Genomic DNA, 19,925 nt, shown 5'->3' with positions numbered 1-19,925 from the left:
ACATGTTCGCATTGCCAAAATCTGCCTCGCTCAGAATGAAATTGCACTACATCCTGCAGTTTGTTGTTCCACCAGATATTCTTCACTCACTCTTCCCCATCTTCTGATTCAGTAAAAATTACACCACAACACAAGGAGCGCATAATTAATAGTAAAATGTTACTTAATGTGAAATAGTTTCAGTAAATGAGCAGGTAGAAATTATGAAAATAGATTAGTCATATCTGTAGTTAAACAGCAATTTTGGCTTTATAGGCTGTTTTTTAAATTACTCAACACCAAGACATTCTTGGCAAAGTCCATGTTTAGAAATACTTACCTGTATAATACAGTAGACAGTGTAAGTCGTAAAAGTAGTCAAGTAGTAGCAATTTTGGTCTCCTTTGCCAAAGTTATAATTTACCTCCACAAAAGAAGGCACCAGGCCTTATGGAGACAGGCTGTTATCTTTTCAGGAATTTACAGTATGCCTAAAAAGCTTGGTAATTTATTAGAATTAGAATTAAGAATTAAGAATCACTTTATTGACAGTATATATATTTTTACATACACACACTGAATTCGTCTTCTGCATTTGACCCATCCTTAGTTGAACACACACATGTAACACCCAGCAAATTACATGCAGTGAAACATACACAGGAGCAGTGGGCAGCATCAAGCGCACGGGGAGCAAATTGGGGGGTTAAGTGCCTTGCTATCTGTCTATCTCATTGTACAGTATACACAGATTTTTGTTTTCCATTTTCCTTTCTTCTGGTTTGGATGGATTATTTGCATGTTTTATTTAATTTGAATGAAAATGTAAGTTTCTCCTACTAAGGAGATTTATTTCTGATGAGCCAAAGAGAAGAAAACACGCTTGGTATTTGTGATGTGCTCACTGCTCGACTGCCTGCAGAGCTCTAGAATGAATGCTCGCCTGGTGAAATGCATCTCCTGCACAGGACACGTGTTGACTGTAGACAGGTCTAGCATTTTCTAAAACACTGAGACTGGCCATCTTTGGGCAGCTGCTTCAGTTGAGTATTGCCTTGCCATCTTGCCACTTTAACCTTGTTGTTGAAATGAACAGTCTCTCTCCCACTTTTTTTTTTCACCTCATCTCGCAGCTCCACCAATTTGTGCACTGTGTGAAGATGCAGAAGTTCTTCCTTTCTTTTCCTTGGTAAATGGTGATGGCTGTCTTGTAATTCAGCATCATTTTCATGTCAGTGGAACTTTCTGGGCTGCAGAAGGAGGGAGCGACATATTGTTGGTGTTGGTGGTGTCAACATAGCTAATATTCTTGGCCAGGAGTTTGAAGGGAAGTGGAAGAGAACCAACTTCCAAGCCACACTCTCTTCTATACTCTGTGTTGTGAGATGGGTTCAGATTCCTCTCCAGATCAGGATATCTACTGTCCTTACATTTCATCTCCACATGAGCAGCAATCCACAACTTGATTCCATATTTATCAGGTTTCTTGAGCTCGCACTGAGTGAAGGGGCAGCGCACATGTTTGGGAAACAGCTGTACAGCTACTGTAATTTCTGCGCAAAGTTTGTGTGATGCTATGCTGTATCAGCTTGTCCCACACTTCACTTTGCAGTTCGGGCGTGTGTTTCTTGAGTTTAAGTATTAATGACAGAAATGTTGACATGTAGTCTGTGTGTTGACGTAGCAGGGAAAGCATGGGTGTAATGAGTAACATTAATTATGGTTGTAAGTCATTAGGTTTTGCCAATTCTAAGGCCTTGTAGAATTTGTAATGTGTTCATCCATCACAGTCTGTACACACTCCAGAGAAGATGTCCTATCAAGCAAAACAATTAAAAACACCACCATTTAAGGCCTTTGAAATATGTATGTGTGAAGACAACCTGAACACAGTGCTTGATCGAACATCATTCATCTGGAGTCAGAGGGTTAAAATACAGATTTAGTATCTGTTCTTCAGCCAACACTTTGAATGCAAGTGTGCAAGATCAGCTAAATGTTTCTTGCTAGCATTGGCACAATAAGATGGAATTTTTATAGTGGTGCTTTGACCAACACTGTTTGACTGTAACCTGTGATTTGAACATAGACTTGTATGTATTTGATCAGACTGGTGAAAGATAAGTAAGAGAATTTCAGATTGCTGCAGGTCGGGTATTTGAGCCTCTTCATGAATTTGTTCCATAATATTGTGTCTCACGTAATCATCTGCTCCGGAAACCGACCATAGACTCTATGTGCACCCAGGGAATCATCTTGCACTTTGCCAAGAATGTATCAGTTATCAGATGAATTAAACTGAGCCATACTGTGTCTGTCGCATATTGTAGATTATGAAAATGTTTTTAATATTGCCAGCAGCAGTTCACCAGGTGGGAATCCTGATGATGCTTTTGTAATTATATTTTACAGTAGCCGAATTTTTTTATTTTTTTTATTGTTTCTAGTTTAGGGATCCTCAGCCTCTACAGATGACACAGCAGCATAGTCCACAAACAGAAGCTTCATTATTAACAAAAGAAAAAAAAATGTTAATATATTGTGAACCTCTTGTTTTCTGACCATACAGTTGTAGGGCATTAGAGCTTTACTTTTAATCTCCATGGGCCAACAAATTATTTTTAAGCAATGTTAAACTCAATCTTATGGAAAAAAACTTCTGTCACCTGCTACAACTGAACCAGTGTGGGTGTATCTCAAAGTGTCCTCTAGATACAAGCTTGGTAGAAAACAATCCCCTGACTTTCTCAAAGAGTTTATTCTAATATGCATCAGCTTTAGAATAATTGTCTCGATTTTCAACCACATTTGTGTCAATACAATGTTGCTAAAATATGCAGTTGAACAATGGTAAACTTTCCCTCCATGCTGCATGCACCCAGAGGTCCCTGATCATTTTCTAGCAAAAATACACCACTCAGGAGTCTAGCAGGAGTTTATTTTCTGTTGATCTTCTACCTCTTGAGCAAAAGCAAATACTAAGTCGCCTTTTCTCTGTTTTCTCCGGTTGTGTAGCAACAATTATTACCAGAGTACTGAGAAGAGATCTAAACACCAAAATCGGTAAAATAAATAGATAAATAAAAATTACCTGTGAAGGTGAATTACAGTACAGTGGTGCACAGTGCACTCCAGGGTGTGTCAGTCCAGTTTGTGGCTTCACTGTTGGGAGTGGCTAAACAGAGCACATTCTAGAGAGTGCATGAGAGAGGAGGCAGCATTAGCGAGACCAAAACAGTGAATTTTCTGACTGTATTATGGCGATTACATTCTGCTCGGCAACCCCAAGTTGTTGTAGTACAAATGCAAACTCGACCACTGACCCAAAACTGTGACAGTTCAGTATTGTATAATGCATGAAAATATTATATCATGCACTATTATATGCAATTGTATCTAATTAATAGTTCAATAACTAACTAACTAATATATTCTCATTCATTCAACTCATTTGGAACATAACTGGTGGTGCTGATGACAGGGTACTTCAGATCATCTGACGGCTGTATGTCTCACAAAAAGGATAGGTAAACCACAGCTCTAAAGCACAAATAACCACAGCCAAACCCCCGCATGACCCTGTGGGAAGGTGCACATTGCCTGATTATGTGTGAATGCAGACAAAGCTCACGTTTCATCCTGTCCACTGTGGTCTCTCTGCTCTGTGTGTGTGTGTGTGTAGCTTAATCCCACCTTCGGTCAAACAGACAGAGAGAACTGCATCTCTTTATAAATCATGATAGACAGAGAGCAGAAGAGAGACACTGTGAGCAATGTAACAATGTTTTCGAGTTCTAAAATCACCACACCCTGTTCACTCTGTATTGGCTGCTGAACACTCAAAAATACTAAGAAGTGGGTGTCACTGATTGCTACCATGTAAATATGTCTCTGTCTAGCTTCCAAATAATCTAGGAGCAAATAAGAAGAGGACCTAATTCTACAGAGCAGTCTAAAATATCTTGGGGAAACCGCTTACAGATTTGTAACAGCATTCATTATACTTTCAGCCTTGCAACATTGCTTTGCAGTCTAGTTTTAGATTACTGTTTAAAAAAATACAGTTTTGAGGTGTGTTTGCTTGATTCTTAAATGTTTCAGATTATAATACTCAATCATTCATTGCAGCTCCACCCAAGCCTTTCCCCATTTTGACTTAATCTGGATGTCAGATCTCAATAATTTATACACTATATGTCTATAATGACAGAAAGTGGTAAAGCAAGTGGATCCCACTTGGTTTATGGGTGGGCTAATGTGCTATGACTGATCTGCCACACTGAACGGTTGAGTTTGCTATAGTTCAGATGTTCCAGTTCTTCATTGTGAAACAGGTGAAGTTCTGGAAGGAAGGCACGGTTCATGAATATTGATGTTCATATTGCATCTTGAGTCCTACTGACAACATGACAGAGTGGCACCATACAGCTATAATATTCTTTCTGCATTAAGTTCTAAAAAAATGTACCAACAAAATTGGGCTACATACAAATGGAAACAATGCACATTCAAAAATACTAATGTCCCACTTCTCACTGGGCATATAGCTAATCATGCTTTAGGATAATGAGGTGGCATTGGTGTGCCCAGTTAGATTTGTCTCCAGACCGCTCCTTAGACACACCTGCAAATGCAGCTTGGTGGAAATGTAATTGTTACTGTACTCAGTTTGTTCTTGAGATTCTTCTGCAAACAAGTGAAACTATGACATAAAGTTAACATCTCATAACCCGACTGGTTCCAGTTAGGCTATTAAAACCCCTGGCCGAAATATGGGAAATGTTGCATATTTGGTTAGATACACAAGGTGTAGAATTATGAAAGTTTTGACTTTGTTACCCCTAGTGTTAGAATCAAAAAGACACAAATCTGACCTTGGGAAACTGAAACAGTGGGCTGAAAGCAACAAATAGACCTGCATCTTTTTTAAATTTTTTAATCTGCATACTAATCCTACTGCTGCACTCCAGTCAAGTATAGTTGAACAAGTTGTGTACTATTCTTTCAGTTCTCACCATCCATTAAAACAAAGGCTGCCCACTTTGTTTTATCTACATGGCTGGAGGCACTTACATCAATTGCTCTATCCCAATCATTTTAAATAAAAAGCTACAAGAGGTGAATCATTTCAAATGTTGACCTCGAGTGCACCTTTCACATCCATTGTTGGCCTGTCACAAGTGTCCATGCAATCCAGAACAGGAGGTTATAAATGTGGCCAACACAAGCAGAGGAGGTAATTTGAAGTTCTTATTTCCTTTGTGTTTGTTCTTACTGAGAACATATTTTTTTTTTACACATGGGTCTTTGATATCATAAAGTAAACCAAAGTAGATCCATATTTGATTTTCAACTGAAATGACAAGCAGCAGCAGATTTCATTGGCTATAGTTAGCTAACATATGCTAGCCCTCCATGTGTTTGTTGAAAATCACTGATTTTCTTATGGTGCTGCTGGAGCCTATCCCAGCTGACTACGGGCGAGAGGCGGGGTTCACCCTGGACTGGTCGCCAGTCAATCACAGGGCTGACACACAAAGACAACCACACACTCACACCTAGGGGCAATGTAGAGTAGCCAGTTAACCTAATGTGCATGTTTTAGGGACTGTGGGAAATAACCAGTGAATTAAAACATATATTATAATATTTAGTTTGGCTGGAGTCAGGACAGAGGTATTGTTGTCACTCAGGGTGGGGCTGAACTACACAAACTACACACAGGGTCAGTCACACACAGTGGACAGGATAAAGTGTGTACTTCATTTGATTTCACATGAAATGCAGCAAAGATGCACCTTCCCACAAATTTCTTTTTGTGCTTTACAACATAGCCACAATTAAACAATCAGAAAATAACAATCAGAAAATTTTGTTTTTCTTTCCGGTCTCTAAAGGTTACCAAAAGTCACTACCCTCCAACTTCTTTAAAACCCTGACTGTAAAATGGTTGGGATGCTTTGTAAAATGTAAATTAAAAGAGAATGCAATCACTTGCAAATGAATTGTGTTAGCCAAACCCATACAATAATATCTTTATACAGTCGTGTTAAACAAAGTGGTGAACCTCACCCCATCTTTGTTTGTCAACAGCTGAGTCTATTGAGAATGACATTTTCATACCCAATCATGTTACTATCACCTGTTACCAATGCATATGCTTACCTGTGGAATGCCATTTGGAATCTTTTGTACATACTGAGTATTGATACCCCATCCATGCCGAGCTATAGCACACTTTCCATGCACACAGATGAACTAAAGCAAAGCAAAACTTTGAGCGTCATCACTAAGTTCAAGAATTTCAGTGTTTCATTCTTTTGACCGAAAACCCTAAGGACACACATGGGACATGAGAGAGATATTCAGTCCTAAAATTAAACCAAGGCTTTATGCTTGCCTTCATCTTCAATGACTTCATTGTGAACATGTGAATGTGCTTACTCAAGGATGCAACTTGTAGCCAATATAGGTAAAATTTCATTTATGTTACCAAGACATTTCCACAGTATAACAAGAATGATTTAACATTTAAGTTTTGGCTTACTGCCAGCTACCAATCAAATCTAGCTCTATCAAGTTGCTGTAGTTATGAAAGCTGTCTCTGATAAATGAATTAAGACATATTTATTGCCATGGAAACACCTACAAACGCCAATATGAGCCGTCTGCTGAAGTGAAGCTTGCCTCAGTGTCTAAATTTATTCATATCTATAGACTGAAATTTAAAGCCAATCCATGTAGCTTTCTGCTAGTCACACACATTATAAAATGTTGTAGCTGGGTCAGATGAGAGTGAAAACTTAATTCGATGCAGAACGCGTGCAACACAGAATGAGGTCAACAACTTCCTGACAAAACATCTCGAGCTTTGCTTGATGGAAGGAAAATTTTCCACAAACATTCCACATATAGGCAGAGAGAGAGAAAAGCAAAGATTGTGAGTGGGAAATAAAGTGGTGGCTTTTGAAAGTGTTTATTATATTTTTAAGAGAGGCAAAACCCTTCTTCAATGGAAGACACATAATTCTAGGCAAAAAAAATGTGGTTTTTATTCATTTCAAGCTTTGTTTTGGCTTTGTTTGGATGGCTTTCAGACTTCTTTCCTGAAAAAAACTGAAATCTAAGTAAGCTCAAGGCAATAATCGCTTGTTTCTTGTTTGACACAAAAGTCTTTCTTACCGGGCAGTTTTTATGTTTAAATATTTCTTTTTCAAGGTATTTGCTTCTTAATAATCTTAGTAAAATAGTATAACTTAGATAGCACATAGAATTACCAGAATTTTCAAGCTGTTTGATGAGCACTGCCAAGTACAATGCTAACTTGTCAAGGTCATAACTTCTTCACTTTCTTCTTTCTTCTTCTTATTTTGAGCATTTTATCCTTGTCGTCCCCTCACATATTAAGAGCACACAGTTTGTTTTGCTTCATCCTGAAACTGATCTGATAACCTTTTTTATCATGTTCTTTCAGCATACGTTTCACCACTCATTATGTGATATCTGAAATGTCTTGTTTTCTTCTCTTTTATAAAGACTTGATAGTGTGTTAAGGGGCATTCATAGTGTGTATCTGTAGTCACAATGTATTATGAACCCCACCAGTAAACCTCTAATCTCTAATTAGTCAAGAGCATCCATAAAACAGTTGAACTTATAATTCATTATTAAGTCACACCTGTAATGTTTCATAACTGTTGATATAGTACAACAGACAGCAGCATGTGTGTATGTTAATGTAGGCAGTTATGAATGTATTATAAGACGCTATGGTCCCCATAAGGCATGATAATGTTTCTATAAAGAGTGTTCCCATGAATTTAGCTGGGTTCTTATCATTAGTCATAAATCCTTAACATAACATCAAAATTATTCTATATACAGCATTACCAAACAAATTTCAAATCAATCAAATAACCACAAAGTAATTGCCCGTGTGGGCAATTTTCCACTTAACCCAGCTGGCAATCCAGTTTTGCAGCATGGTTTCATCACATGGTCTTCTAAGCTCATCACATGTCCCAAATATATCCATAGTTTGTAGTTTTTAATTATGAGTGAAAAAGAATGCCAGCAAACACTCTTTCTAAATGTAAGCCTACTTGGCAGGCAGGAACACTCAGAGCCAGTGTGGCTTCAGTGTGCGCATGCAGCATTTCTTACCCAGTTGAATTTAACTTGTTTCTACTTTCGAGCCCGTTGATTCTCTCTCATTTTTTTCTTTCTTTTTTTTTTCTTTTTCATGTCAAGGACCCCACATCCGACACAAATTACACCACGGACCTTGTTTTGAAAGTATTTCGTCCAAGTTTCCCCAATGGTAAGAATTTTGCTTTTAGATGGTTAATTGCAAAAAAAATGTATGAAGCCCATGACTTCTTACGGAAGAAATTATAGTGAGAATAAATCGCGCCTCTTTTTTCCAGGAACCTCATCTTAAAGACCCCTGGGATCCCCGGACTCCGCTTTGAGAATCACAGATCTAGCCAAGTATCCTTGGCTTCCTGTATTAACAACAGTCATGTCGTGTTGAGGTGCTGCATTACAGTTGGAGTGAGTAGGCCTGCACGCAGCCTACCCCACGGTCTCCTCCTCTCCGGCTCTCTCACTCTGCCATTGGTTAGCACGAGACGAGCTCCGGGATGGCGATGCCTGGAAAGGGGGGTAAACTCGGAGCGCACGTCTCCCCCGCTGCGCACACACGCACAGTAAAAGTGAAGTGAAGATGCTTCTTCTCTCTCGAACAACAGTCAAGCCCATAAGCCATTCACTTCTTCTTTTCCTACAAGAGCGCAAGGCTGTCCCCTCTGGTTTACGGGACTCGTCCTGCTCGGAGGAGAGAGGAGGCACCAGAGATCCCGAGCACCGTCACCCCGGTAGCTTATCCGTGGAGAGCTACGCGTCGGTATGGGTACGCTGACAAAGGGACGATACCTCTCCTTAACGGGGGTCCTGCTGCTTGTTTATTGCACAGTAACCGTGATCTCCAAAGGTAAGAGCTGTGCCCGGGTGCATGCATGGCTACTTTCGATGCCCCTGCTTTTGAAATGCTTTTACCGGGCGTGTTAAAAAACATTCTTCATGTGCCATGTCCTCGTGGTTACGCACCACCTTTTTATGGTTTTAGATATATGTTAAGGTTTGCAAATGTACATGTGTGCACATTCAATTTTCAACGTGGGTTTTTGATACATCCTCGGACTTATTGTGACTGTTGAGCCTTCTCTTCCCCTATGCGCAGCAGAGCTTCTGATATTGATTCATCAAGCCACAGATCACACTGTCAAGTTCGCACGCTGTTTATCCCTTTCATATTCCCCTCAAATCAATGTTAATTGTCCCGAATTCACTCAGTTCTCGTAGTCTCTCATGAATCCATCACCGCGCTGCATTCATGAGCAGGCTTTAAACAGACACGCCTGTGCAACAGGCTTGTCAGCGCATTTTCTCAGGGAGTTACAGTACTGCTTCTGTGGACGCCTGTCTTCATTATAAAGCGATCACTCTCCCTGATAACATGATTTGGATACAGTACCAGCGAACATTGGGGGCTATGGAAGACTGCACGAAGACGGATAGTTATGTTGACTTAAAGCACAACATTAGAAAAGCGCTGTGCCACTGACGCACTTAGATTGATTGATGAAAGGACAGGAGGACAGGATTTCTGTGGGGTGACAGGCATTTTTATGAAACGTTTTGATAATGTTTTCAAAGACATGTACTCATGTAATTTACACAAAATGATAGTGAGCACGTCTTACATAGATTATTGAGGTAATAACACTTGATTGTGGCTGTGACAATTGGGGGGGGGGGCAGTTGAAGACAAAAAAAAAAAAAAAATAGAACTCTAGACTCTTTTAAAAAACTCCACAGATTGTTTTGTAGTAAGTGACATTTAATGCTGAGACTTGTTTTTTTTTTATAGCTGAGGTTTTGAGTTGTAGCTGCTGAACTGGAAGTCTCCCATTTTATTCAAACGCTACAAAGAAGCACACAAGTCCACAATAATCTGTTTGGTTTTCAGACATCTGATTGTTTCTGTGTTGTTATCGCTAGAAAAATTGCAGTGATGTTATCTGAATCTAATTTGATTTTGCTTTCCTGTTCAGAGTCATATTCTGAACTCACTGCATGGCATCCTATGGAGCTGAGCTGAGTGTAGTAATAGATTGAGGTCATAGCATCACGACTCCTTTGCTCTCTACAGTCAGTGCACATGGGTTTGCAAAACCCCCTGTGGGACTGAGCACAGGAGCACTGCAGTTTTTCGTCTTACTGGTAAATCTAGTGGAATCTGTTGGATAGTGTCTACACTACCAATCAAAGAAATTGTGGACTAAACGCAAGTTCCAAGGCTTCTGAGAATGTAACATGTAGCTTGCATGCGACATAAAGAACTGCTATCACGGGTCAGTATTGAGTTTATTTTCACTGTGGGAAAACAGTTGTCATGTGTTCCTGTACAAATATGAAAATCTGCCAGAACTGTGAAGGGCACTTCATCAAAATAAACAGAGAAGTGACATTCTGAAAAAAAGAACTAAATTCATAATTACAAGGTAAGTATGTATTTAAACCAGCTTGGATTTGTGACCCCTTAAAATAAAACATTTTTCCTGCATCCTCAATCATCCCAGCTTGCAAACAGTGTATTTATGAGCCAAGCGCTTATTATTGCATCACCATAAAGTTGAGGAACTCCGAAGAGACAGATAAAAAAAAAAAAAAGTTAAGAATTTAAGTGGCAAAGGCAGATATCCCAACTTTTAATCCTGTAACGGGTCAAGCGAATGTAACACTGGATACTATAATTCCATTCCAATTTTCAAGTCAGTTTGTTAACGATCGAGATACCAGTAATACCAAGTTTTACCACCGGGTGTTGCACATAACTCAGCTGCTTGTGAGAGCACATGAGTGTAGCGGAATCATAATCCGTCAAGGCAACTGTGACATATTTAACTTATCTTCATCTAAAGTTTAACATCAAAATACAAGTCTCGAGCAAATGTGAAACACTCATATATATATATACATACCTTATACTGCTTTGCACAATTAACCTGTACTTTATAACTCATTTTCTGAGTAGCAATCCGTTTGTATATGTTTACACACGTTTGTATATGTTACATATGTTTACACTGTGGCTCTTTAATCTCTTGTGTTATACACACAGTCAATCTGGTCGACCTGCTTTATCTGCACTCTATTGTACTTTATGTCGCATATGTTAGTTTATTTAGTCTATTTTTTGTATTTTTTCCATTAACAGTTAGGCCTTGGTTGTTTGTTTGCTTACTTTTGACTAACCTACACTGCTGTAATGGGCTACTGGTGCTTGAATTTCCCTCAGGATCAATACAGTATCTATCTATCTTTATCATATATATTGTATTGATTTGTATAAACGGCGTAACATTTGCAGTAACTTTAACAGGAGATCAAAAAGAGGACAGAGTTAGACAGCACAACCTTCACCAACTCGTTTCTGATGATAGTTGTGTGTTGTGGATGTCAATCGGTTGTGTGTGTGCAGCTCTCATCTCTAGCACACAAAAACACATGGAGCAACAGTCTCAAAGGCCTATAAATGTAACGTAACAGATGTCACACAGACAATTCCCCACAAGGTTGACTCTATGAACGAAGTGGCAGTAAACATTGAGGTCTCAACAGTGCTAGCTCACACTCAGCGAGATTTAAGCTCTGAAGGATCAACAGTGATGTTCACAGGCCCCGTTTGCTTTTGGGGGGGGGGTTCACACAACGGGTCATGAAGGAACATAACATGGCTGTGAGTAAGCATGGTGTGGCCCAGGGGGAAACTTTAAAAGGTTTTTCAATCATGCTGCATTGTACTGGTCATGACACACCTAAGAGATATTTCCAGTTTCTTGAGCAGTGATATTAGTGTGACTTCCTTATAGATCAGGGATGGGTTATTACCATGTATTTACCTCTTCATGAAGAGATGTAGTCTGAGTGCAGATATATGTAATATTCTCTAATAACTCGGCTCCTAAAGAAAGTCTTGTTAATTTCATTTGGGCCTTGATGATGTATGATTTAGCAAAAGAGCAGATGTGCATGTTAAGAAAAATAACAGGGGGATCATAATGGGATCATCTCATATTTGATTAAGGATTGATGCTGTCACCCAGTTAATTTGTCCATAATTCAACATATTCTTCTGTAAGTTTTCTGAATGCTTGATAAGATTACACAAGGTATGAGATCAAGGTATGGAGCTCCAAATGTTTATCCTACAGGAAAGATTACACACATGCCTGGGCCCTTAGTGGTCACCTTGCTTGATGAACACGAGCAGCAGGCAGCATCTTCTAGCTCCACAGATGCACATTGTTGTCAGTCTTTGCAGAAGTAACCACTGCGCATGGCATGTGATGCTGTGTCTCTCTGTTTTCTCTTTCTGCATCATCATTTGACATGTGGAAAGAAAAAAAGAAAAAAGAGAGAGACAGCGGTACAAAGGATGCACAAAACTATGGTTACTTTTGTTTTCTAAAAAAATTGAAAAGCTCAAGTTTTTTTTTTTTTGCAGTGTACAGGGCATTCATGAAAACAGACAAAGGTCAAATCTGTTATTTTCCCTCAGAGAAAGTAAAGGGGCTCTTATATTTTCCCTGCCGATCCCAGAATGAATCATCATAGTCAGGCTGCCGTGGGTGACAGCGTGTGCAGTTCAGTGCCCAGATTTACATTTAAATGAAACCAAATGGCTGTACATTCAGAAATGATATACGGTAATGATGATGGTAATAAAAGCAAAGTCCTCTTTCATATTGGACTGGCTTCGACTTGGGATTTCTGTCATTTGGGAACTTTGCAGGTACAGTGTGAATTATGTCTTTGCTACGTCAAGACTATTACCTTCACATTTTAACGAGTGGATTCATCAATGTGCTGCCTAAGAGACTTAAGGTAATCAGCAGTCAGCTCATTGGGTTCTCCTGTGCGCTATGTGGCTGAATGTTAGTTAGACATTCAGCTTTTTCCAGCCGCTGTATGTTATCTGCATCTGTAGATTTATGTTGCAAAAGCCCTGACGCATTCAGGGTGTCCATACAACTGTAGGTGAGAGCCAAGAAAATTGTGATAGAAAAGCAAAATGGCAGTACAAGATGATGGGATGAGAGACTGCTGCAGCATGTTGTTGGGAAAAGGGAGAAGAAAAGAAGCATATTTCTTTGATAAAAATGAGCAGCGATTTTATATCATGAGCACGACAACAGCGTGTCATCATCATCATCGTCATCCTCTTTTTTTTTCTTCCTCATATTTATTCAAATAAGCATATTTTAAAGGTACATAGTGCCACCTACTGTATCAGAATGTGAAAATACGACACTTATTCAATTATTAAGAACAATAATTGCAAAACATTTTGCAGTCCTTCCAGGCCTTTCAGCTACATTTCAGTCTTCCTCAGTAGACAGTGTGTGCATAGACTGAGGAAATGCTTTAAAAGTTGCAGGTAATGAAAGATTTATCTGTCAAAGGGCATTTAATTTTCTGCAGTTTTTTTACACTAGATAATTAATGTATTAATCAAGAAAATAATCTACAGATTGATTTATATATGTTAGTTGCAGCTCTTTAAAAAAATGCACCTGGAAGCAAAGATATTCAGCTACTATATTTGTAAAGATAGGCTACGGTCATAATTCCATACAGTAACACTAACATTTTAGTAATCTGTGTTCTCTTTAGCTCCTTTACTCTCACTTTTGCCATTCCCTCACATTTGGCACATTGTGTAAGCTATTATGTAGAAGTGCATTGAAAATGCTTATGTCACTATGGCCTAATCTGCCCTGGATGAACTTCCTTCTTACTTAATCTGAAGGGACGGTAACCAGGACAGGGTGAGGAGACCCACTCAGTCACAATACTAAATCATGTTAGAAAGCTGCAGATAACCTTCATCCATCTCAGTCAGGAGATTCAATCAGTTGTGCTCTTACAGCGGCGCATCTTCATTCCTTTGTTTTGTCGAGACTTCAGCCCAATAGGTTTCGTTTTAAATATTGTAATCTTTGTATGAGCCGTGAATGATACATGTGGGCATAGCTTTGTTTTTTTTTGGGGGGGGGGGGAGTTTTGACCCCCTGCAAAAGAACTCCTTGAAGGTGAAAATCACTTGGTATTTAAATGTGATAGGTCAGGGGTCGGCAACCCGCGGCTCTGGAGCCGCATGCGGCTCTTCAGCGCCTCCCTAGTGGCTCCCTGGAGCTTTTTCAAAAATGTATGAAAATGGAAAAAAATAGGGGGGGATATATATTTTGTTTTAATATGGTTTCTGTAGGAGGACAAACATGACACAAACATTCTTAACGTTTTCCAATGCTGTAAAAATGTTTATAGTAAATATTAAATTTCAACATTTCTGTCAACGACGATGTGCGTCACAGCCTGCGACACACGTTTCAGCGCGGCGCGGTTCCACGCAGGTGGCTGTTGTAAACAAACCGGCGGGTGTGTCATGGGCCATGGATCCCAAAGGGGAAAAGCGAAAGATAGCTGATGAGAACAGAGGATTCAAGGAAGAATGGACCGAATCATTTGCTTTCATTGCCGATGCGGAAGGATTGCCTGCATGTTTGCTTTGTAATGAGAAGTTGTCAAATAACAAAAAGAGTGATTTGGAAAGACATTTCCAGGGAAGGCATGCTAAATTTGCAGCAGACCACCCAGTTGGGAGTGAGAGAGAAAAAGTGCGATTGCTTTACTTCTGGAGGAATTAGAGGAGCGCAAAGATAGATTTAAGAAGTGGATTGCATCTCCAAACTCCACTTCTGCTGCTAGTTTTGTTGCAACGTAATAACGCGTGGAAAACCGTTCACAGATGGTGAGTACATGAAGGATTCATTCATCAAATTGGTCATTTTGGTAAGCTAATATAGCTAATATACACTTACAGCCTGTGTTCCCTTCATATAAGGCTTTTAATTTTTTGCGGCTCCAGACAGATTTGTTTTTTGTTTTTTTTGTTCAATATGGCTCTTTGAACATTTTGGGTTGCCGACCCCTGTGATAGGCGGAGGATTCACTGTACTGTATAATGATGAGGGAAAAACTACTTGGGCAGAGTTAACTGCTTTTAAATGAAGAGCTAGACATGAGGTGTATTGTTTCTGTAATAATGTTTTAGACATCTGTGCTGATAATTAGAGTTGTTCATTTTAGGCCTTTAGCTGATATTTTTACACAAAGCTGCAATGACCCAGTCTTAATTTGATCTGCATTGTTAAGCGTACATATAACAATGTGAAGTTCAAGGGTGAAAACAACAGTCAGACAACACAGGCAAAATATATTATTTTGCAAATATCCATGGAATATTCATACATCATAAATAATAGATAAGAACTGTGGATAGAAATAACAGCTAAGTAAGTAGTAAAAGATATCTATATCTATAGGTATCTGTATCTCAGTGTGGGTGGTAACATGTTTTGTACCACAAAATGATGCCTAGATATTAATTGAATATCATTTTCATTTTTTTTTAATCTCTGAAGATTTGCACATGTGCTGTAAACACATTGCTGCAAACTGTAATTAATCACACTTTTACTGTGGAGCAATTACTCTCTACTGGTACATGATCTTAATGAAAAAGCAGCACTAATTTGTGTTTTTTTCACATTAATTTGGCCTTTGCTATAGAGCAAGTGCTGGCAGTACATCAGTGTCATAATATACTCCAAATTTAGATGTGTCAAGTTGTGCAGTCTCCATGAACTTCTTCATTTCTGTGTTTACAGTGAATGTGCACCAGGTGAGCTTTTTACAAAGCTGCTTTACGATAGAATCCTATTCAGTAAACCTCCACGTTGCCATGAGGCTTACTGAGGGACTTGATTTTTCCTGTATTTGAAAACACAAAGATAGTAATTAGGAAACCAACACAAAGTCCCATGTACATTTTTTTTCTGTGTATGAGCTTCAGCTAGAATCAGTGTCAAGTGAAAGGCGAGGCCTCATCTCTTATCAAGTTGGAGAGAATTCAATATTGTTATCGAAAAACATGTCTGGTTGATGTATGGGTCATTGCTAGAATTTAGGTCAGCCGATCTCTAGTAAATGGCCTTTTGAATGACTGAAGTTTCCAAGTGTTTCGAAGTCATAGTACATCCAATGAACCCAAGGTTTAGGAGTGTCATTAATTTGTGTCATGCATGGTGTGTTGACTACCTTTTTTATTGGTCATGCTAGTAGTGACATGAATGGACATGTCTTCACCAAAATATCTCAGTAACTACTGGAAGGATTGCAGTGAAACAGTTGCACAGACACTCATAGTCATGAGGAGATGAATGCTGTTGACTTTGGTGATCCTCTGACTTTACCTTGAAAATAAAGGCTCTCAAATCATGTATTCTGACAACTTCAGTGATCCCATGACATTTCCTCTACTGCACCAAGTGGTTGATGTTCTAAGTGAAATGACTGTACAACTGATGGATTGTCATGAAATCTGCAATAATGTTAGAGACCAAAACTGCTTCCAACTTAGCTTCCAACCCTGGTGCTAATGACATTCCAACCAATCTTAGCTTAGTTAAGGTTTCGTGTTCACTAGCAGATGTTAGCATGCTATACCTACAACATACACCGACCAGCCGCAACATTAAAACCACTGCCAGGTGTAGTGAATAACATAATCATCATAATAATCTGTTTATAATGCAATGTTCTGTGGGGAAACCTTGATCTGGCGGGTTCTGCCAATCATGGATGTTCTTTGACACACGCCACCCACCTAAACATTGCAGACCCCCCACCTGAAGGCCCTACCCTCAGAGCACAGGACCCAAAGGATCCAACATTACGATGCTGGTGACCACAGTGTACCCCCAGAGATGCTTTGCACCTTCCCCTGACAGGTCAGAGCTGTTTCAGTGGCACAAAGGGGACCTATAAAATATCAAGCTGGTAGTATATATGTTGTCCCTAGAACAAACAAACACCTACTGATGGCATTCAGCTTAAAGCACCATCATGTCTGCAGACTCACAGAGCTGCTAGCATGACTATAGACTTTTGCTTTTGTTGGAAAGTGACTGCGTTTCTGCTTTGCCTTTTTCAGCCCTTCTTCACCAAATTTCTTGGTGTGAGTATTTGCAGGACTCCGCTGTTATTGGCTTCTTACGTTAAAGCCAGTATGGAGTACATACTTCAGGGCAAGAAATAATTTAGCTAAGAAAGCAGGCAGGATAGTAACCCAACAACATGAGCTGCCCACTGACAGGCAGCTATAGAAAACCTTCTCAAATACATAGATCACAGGTATTTTCTTGGACACTTGATGTATGGCCTTTGATATGCCAACCCTGGTGCTGTTGCAGTACCCACTTTCATGGCCTTGGGTTAGCTGTTCAAACATGTCCTCTGTTGATCCATTGTGCAGCAGCAGGCCTGCCGGGACAGAATGGTGCTGAAGGACAAGTTTTGATGAATGGACTGCCGAGCGCTAGTCTCAGCTCACTGTGTCCTGTCCTGCCTGGAGGACCTCTCGGTAACGCTGGTGGGCACGTTAGTCATTGGACCATGCTGTTTGTGACCAGTGGTTTACACACACAGGTGTAGCAGAGGAACGGAGAAAAGGTTTAACAATGTAAGGAATGCAATTTGATGGACTTATCTATGTGAAAACAGTGTGAATAAACAGTTAAATGCTGTTATTTCAAAGCTCTTGTATGTTGACTTTCAACATAGAAAATTCAGCTGTCATGGTGACAGTTGATTTATTCTATGAGTTTATGTCTATGTGTCGTTTTCAAAATGTGTGGATTGTGGACTGAGATAAGATGCAAATGAGGGGTCTCAATCGTATAGCCTCCCAGAATAACCAACAAGATCTACTACAACGCTAAACTGATTTGTCAAATAATTGATTGGTCAGTTGAAAGAATAGAAAAGAGAATTGAAAGAGTTCTCATACCTGCTTTTAAAAGTCAGAATTTGCTGCTTTTCTGTTTCATAATATTGATTGTGTTTTTAATATATTTGAAATGTGAGGGCTTTTGGACAAAACAAGACGTTTGAAGGGGGACTCCGGGAAATCCTGACACAGTCTCCTGCCTTTTTTGTAGATTTAACCACTAATTGATTCATGATAAAGAAACGGGCAGATTTTTCAGATCTGCTGCCTGCTGTGCAACCGTGTAGAGTCACAGGTTGGTGAACGATAACATTTATATATCATATAGTATGTCCCTTTCTGATCGGTCTGATAAGACACATATTTAGAAGACTGCTGTTTAAACAGAGTATCTTATTTTCCATTTTCTTTATGGTTTAGGTGGCCATGCTGTAAGATTGATAAAGAAAGAACTTCATAAATCTCAATGCAAAATTGGTCTCTGTAAAACTAGATATATAGTATCTGAAATGTTTGTTGTGGTATTTTATTTTAAAAATATGGTTTCTCTGTTAACGTGAGAACCTGGCAGACCGGTGATGCCAGGTGATCCTTAATGACACCTAATGTATCTGATAAATACATTTTCTGGGCATGTCTTCACAGCGGTCATGAAAAAGTCTATTTGGCCGTGCTGGGGTGATTGAATTAGAGATTAGAAGCAATGATAAAAGAAAATGGAAAAATGGCCCAGAATTGGAGTTTTAGTAGTCAACTACACAAATAATGATAATGGTAATAATAATAATAATAATAATAATAATAATAATAATAATAATAATAATAATAATAATAATGATAAAAGACAAAGGATAACATGCAGGTTAACTTAACATTTGTTGTGAACAGTAAATGCTTGTGTCCAGTCAACAGAACACAGCTCTAGCAGACTAACCTGCTGAACAGAAAACAGGCCAGCTCTGGGTCACCTTGTCTACATGGCATTTCCACCATGATGTACTTGAATTTTTTTCTTTTTGCCTAACATTCTGGGCTCTCACATATTTTACCAGTGGGTTGATGCCCGGAGATGACCACAACAGTTAGTAATAAGATGCAGTCTCTACCGCAAAAATGCAGCCTCTACCGAAACATTCACATAGACAGCCAGTAGACTCATTTTTGGAAAAGTTATTTTGATAGGAATGCTTTTGTCTGCCTGCATTTTCAAACTTATGCAAATAATATAGTATGTATGTCACATTTTCAGAACTTTGAGGATGTGATTGTCTCAGAAATAAAAATTAATGTACATTAACACATTTGAAATGCAAAACTTGAATATTATGATTGTTCTTCAAATAGTTACATATGCTGAAAAATGAATAACTCTCCCTTAACAACCTTAACTCAAACTGACAGCTGTCCTGTCTCTAGCACCACAGATATCCAAAAATGACAACAGAATCATGTAAAAGTTATTTCAAGAAACTGCTTTGTCTTACAGAGCAGCCTGTCTTACATCATTTTCAAATAATGACTTGGCTAGCAAAGTTTAATTGCAGCTAAAATATTGCTAACCAAACAGTATTTGTCACACATGGATTAGCCCACACAGTGAAGCTTCAGAGTGACACCACAGTTTGGCTCTGTTTGTTAGTCAGACTGACCTGAGTTTGACTCCTGATCAACATCTTGTACAGTCCACAACTTTCCTCATTAGAAAAGTTTACTTTTCACTTTTGGGTTTTCAGTTCAAACTTGTTAGTTTGCATTATGGCAGTTTCACATCATTTCTTCTGTCTGCGGTCAGAGACAGAGTCAGGCCATGAGCTTAGAAGGAGGAGATCTGAAAATCTATGTTAGCAGCACTGATTGGACAATTAGAGCATCAGCAGCAGATCAAGAAAAATTGTGTTATTTACATTTATTTCAATTATGGCATTGCACTATTGTAAATTGGGCCTAAATGTTGTAATCTTGCTGTTTTACTGGGGCAAACATTTAAGAGTGGAAAAAAGATATTTTGGCCAAAGTGACCTTAAGGAGA

At 39.1% G+C, this 19,925-nt stretch overlaps 1 protein-coding gene across 2 annotated transcripts in view; it reads left to right on the top strand.

The window, feature by feature from the left end:
• The first annotated feature begins 8,206 nt into the window (after positions 1–8,206).
• The window catches only part of unc5db (unc-5 netrin receptor Db), a 161,876-nt gene continuing 150,157 nt past the window's right edge, over positions 8,207–19,925 (top strand). For both annotated transcript variants that reach the window (XM_046386154.1, XM_046386153.1), the window contains exons 1-2: positions 8,207–8,299; positions 8,406–8,971. In XM_046386154.1, coding sequence (XP_046242110.1) covers positions 8,887–8,971 — 85 coding nt within the window. In that variant the 5' untranslated portion in view covers positions 8,207–8,299; positions 8,406–8,886. The remainder of the gene's footprint in view (positions 8,300–8,405; positions 8,972–19,925) is intronic.

The sequence above is a fragment of the Scatophagus argus genome, chromosome 4, assembly GCF_020382885.2.
Source record: "Scatophagus argus isolate fScaArg1 chromosome 4, fScaArg1.pri, whole genome shotgun sequence".
NCBI classification, from domain to species: domain Eukaryota; kingdom Metazoa; phylum Chordata; class Actinopteri; family Scatophagidae; genus Scatophagus; species Scatophagus argus.
The sequence above is the reverse complement of the archived record's forward strand: the minus strand, read 5'-3'. Positions and strand labels throughout refer to the sequence as shown.